Source organism: Sinocyclocheilus grahami, unplaced genomic scaffold (genome assembly GCF_001515645.1).
Source record: "Sinocyclocheilus grahami isolate Dianchi unplaced genomic scaffold, SAMN03320097.WGS_v1.1 scaffold10273.1, whole genome shotgun sequence".
In the NCBI taxonomy this organism is placed as follows: domain Eukaryota; kingdom Metazoa; phylum Chordata; class Actinopteri; order Cypriniformes; family Cyprinidae; genus Sinocyclocheilus; species Sinocyclocheilus grahami.
This window is the reverse complement of record NW_015513132.1, coordinates 1-1472: the sequence shown is the minus strand read 5'-3', so window position 1 is coordinate 1472 and position 1472 is coordinate 1. Positions and strand designations below refer to the sequence as shown.

At 37.5% G+C, this 1472-nt stretch overlaps 1 protein-coding gene across 1 annotated transcript in view; it reads right to left on the bottom strand.

Moving 5' to 3' along the window:
- LOC107578444 (AT-rich interactive domain-containing protein 4A-like) overlaps window positions 1-1063 on the bottom strand; it is a gene marked incomplete at both ends in the record, with an annotated part of 6797 nt that extends 5734 nt beyond the window's left edge. The window contains 3 exons of the mRNA XM_016264399.1: window positions 54-138; window positions 282-372; window positions 998-1063. Coding sequence (XP_016119885.1) covers window positions 54-138; window positions 282-372; window positions 998-1063 — 242 coding nt within the window. The remainder of the gene's footprint in view (window positions 1-53; window positions 139-281; window positions 373-997) is intronic.
- Between the last annotated feature and the right edge of the window lie 409 nt (window positions 1064-1472).

Sequence of the window (1472 nt, the reverse complement as noted above, 5' to 3'; positions counted from 1 at the left end):
AAAAAAATAGACAAGTGTTAACCACAAGTCACATGATGCAGACACCTCAACACCTCACCTCACTCTCTGCAAAATGTCTTTCGCCTTTAAGACACAGTGAAGTTCTTCTAAGGGTTTTCTCATCTCCATCATCAAAAACTGCAATGAGAATGAGAAAAAAAAACTAAAAAACTTTGAAGTATAAATTGCAAGTTTAGTTTACAGAAAATCAATTATAGTGCCTGAGAGGGGTCCAATAAGAGCAACTCAAGGCAGATTTAGTCAGCTATGTCTGTACGTACCCACAGTGTACCAGCTGGCATCTGTGAGTTTGCTGATGACAGCTTCGCTATGTCTACCCTCTGGGCTCTTCACTTCCACTGTTGAGCCAACCTGAGACCAGAGATGCATAACATTATGACTTTTCATGCAATAAACTGTTGTTGCACAAATAGAAAGCAATTTAAACCGTTTTCATTTCGAATTAAACCGTCTACGTGCTACAATATAGAGCACTTTTGCCTTATAATTAAGAGAGTGAACAAGGTGTACAGTTTCTTTAAACAACAACAATCGAGCCCTAACTGTACTTATTCATTTTTACTTAGAATTAACATGTTAAATGCCAATTTAGAGAGAGAGAAAAAAAATTGGCTTTGGCAAGTGAACAAATGAAGTAGTTGCCATTTGGCCAGTTACTGTATTATAACAATACATGATTTTAATCACATTGTAAGGAAAACTGAAACAAGCTCATCTTGTATATAAGGTTTGATTGACAGAATGACGTGCAGTGTTGATCACAAATTATGAAAATTTTGGCCAGTAAGAAACACTTACAGCAAGTTAATTTGGTATTAACAGGCGTGGGAGAAAGTTCAGTTTGAGCATGGCTACAACTGAGCATTATCTTCTTATAAGTGTTGCATGAGTAAGAAATAACCAGACTTTATAACAAGCATTATAGGAAAGTTGATTTGAAGTAACTGCAGAGTCAGTGTCCAAAAAAGTCTCTTACCCTTAAGGGTCCTTTGACTTGGTCATCTTGGACAACTTGTGAGGTGCGGTCTCCTTTAAGCACAACCTGCAAACAAAAACGGTACAAAATATAGAAAGAAGATCACCAAAGCATGATGGTGTGAACAACATGGATAGGAAGACAGTAGCAGTATCGTTCAGTGAAGGTGAAGAAATCTGGTTGTGTAACAGATGTCATGTTCTTCATGATCTCTCTCAAACAAGCTTCTTAGTGAGTGCCTACATGCACTGTCAAGAGCAACTACTTAGAATATCCTTGCAAGAATGTGCAACACAAACGTCAGGCACGTGTTGCTCCATTTTACCCCAGGCTGTCTTGTTTCAGTCGATTAAATACCCAAGAACGGCCACAAACCAAGATCTTAAGAGAGAAAACAAAACATTGATGGCGTAAAAACGAGATTTTGCACAAAAAAAAAAGTAGTGTGGATTAACCTTAAAACAACATACTTATG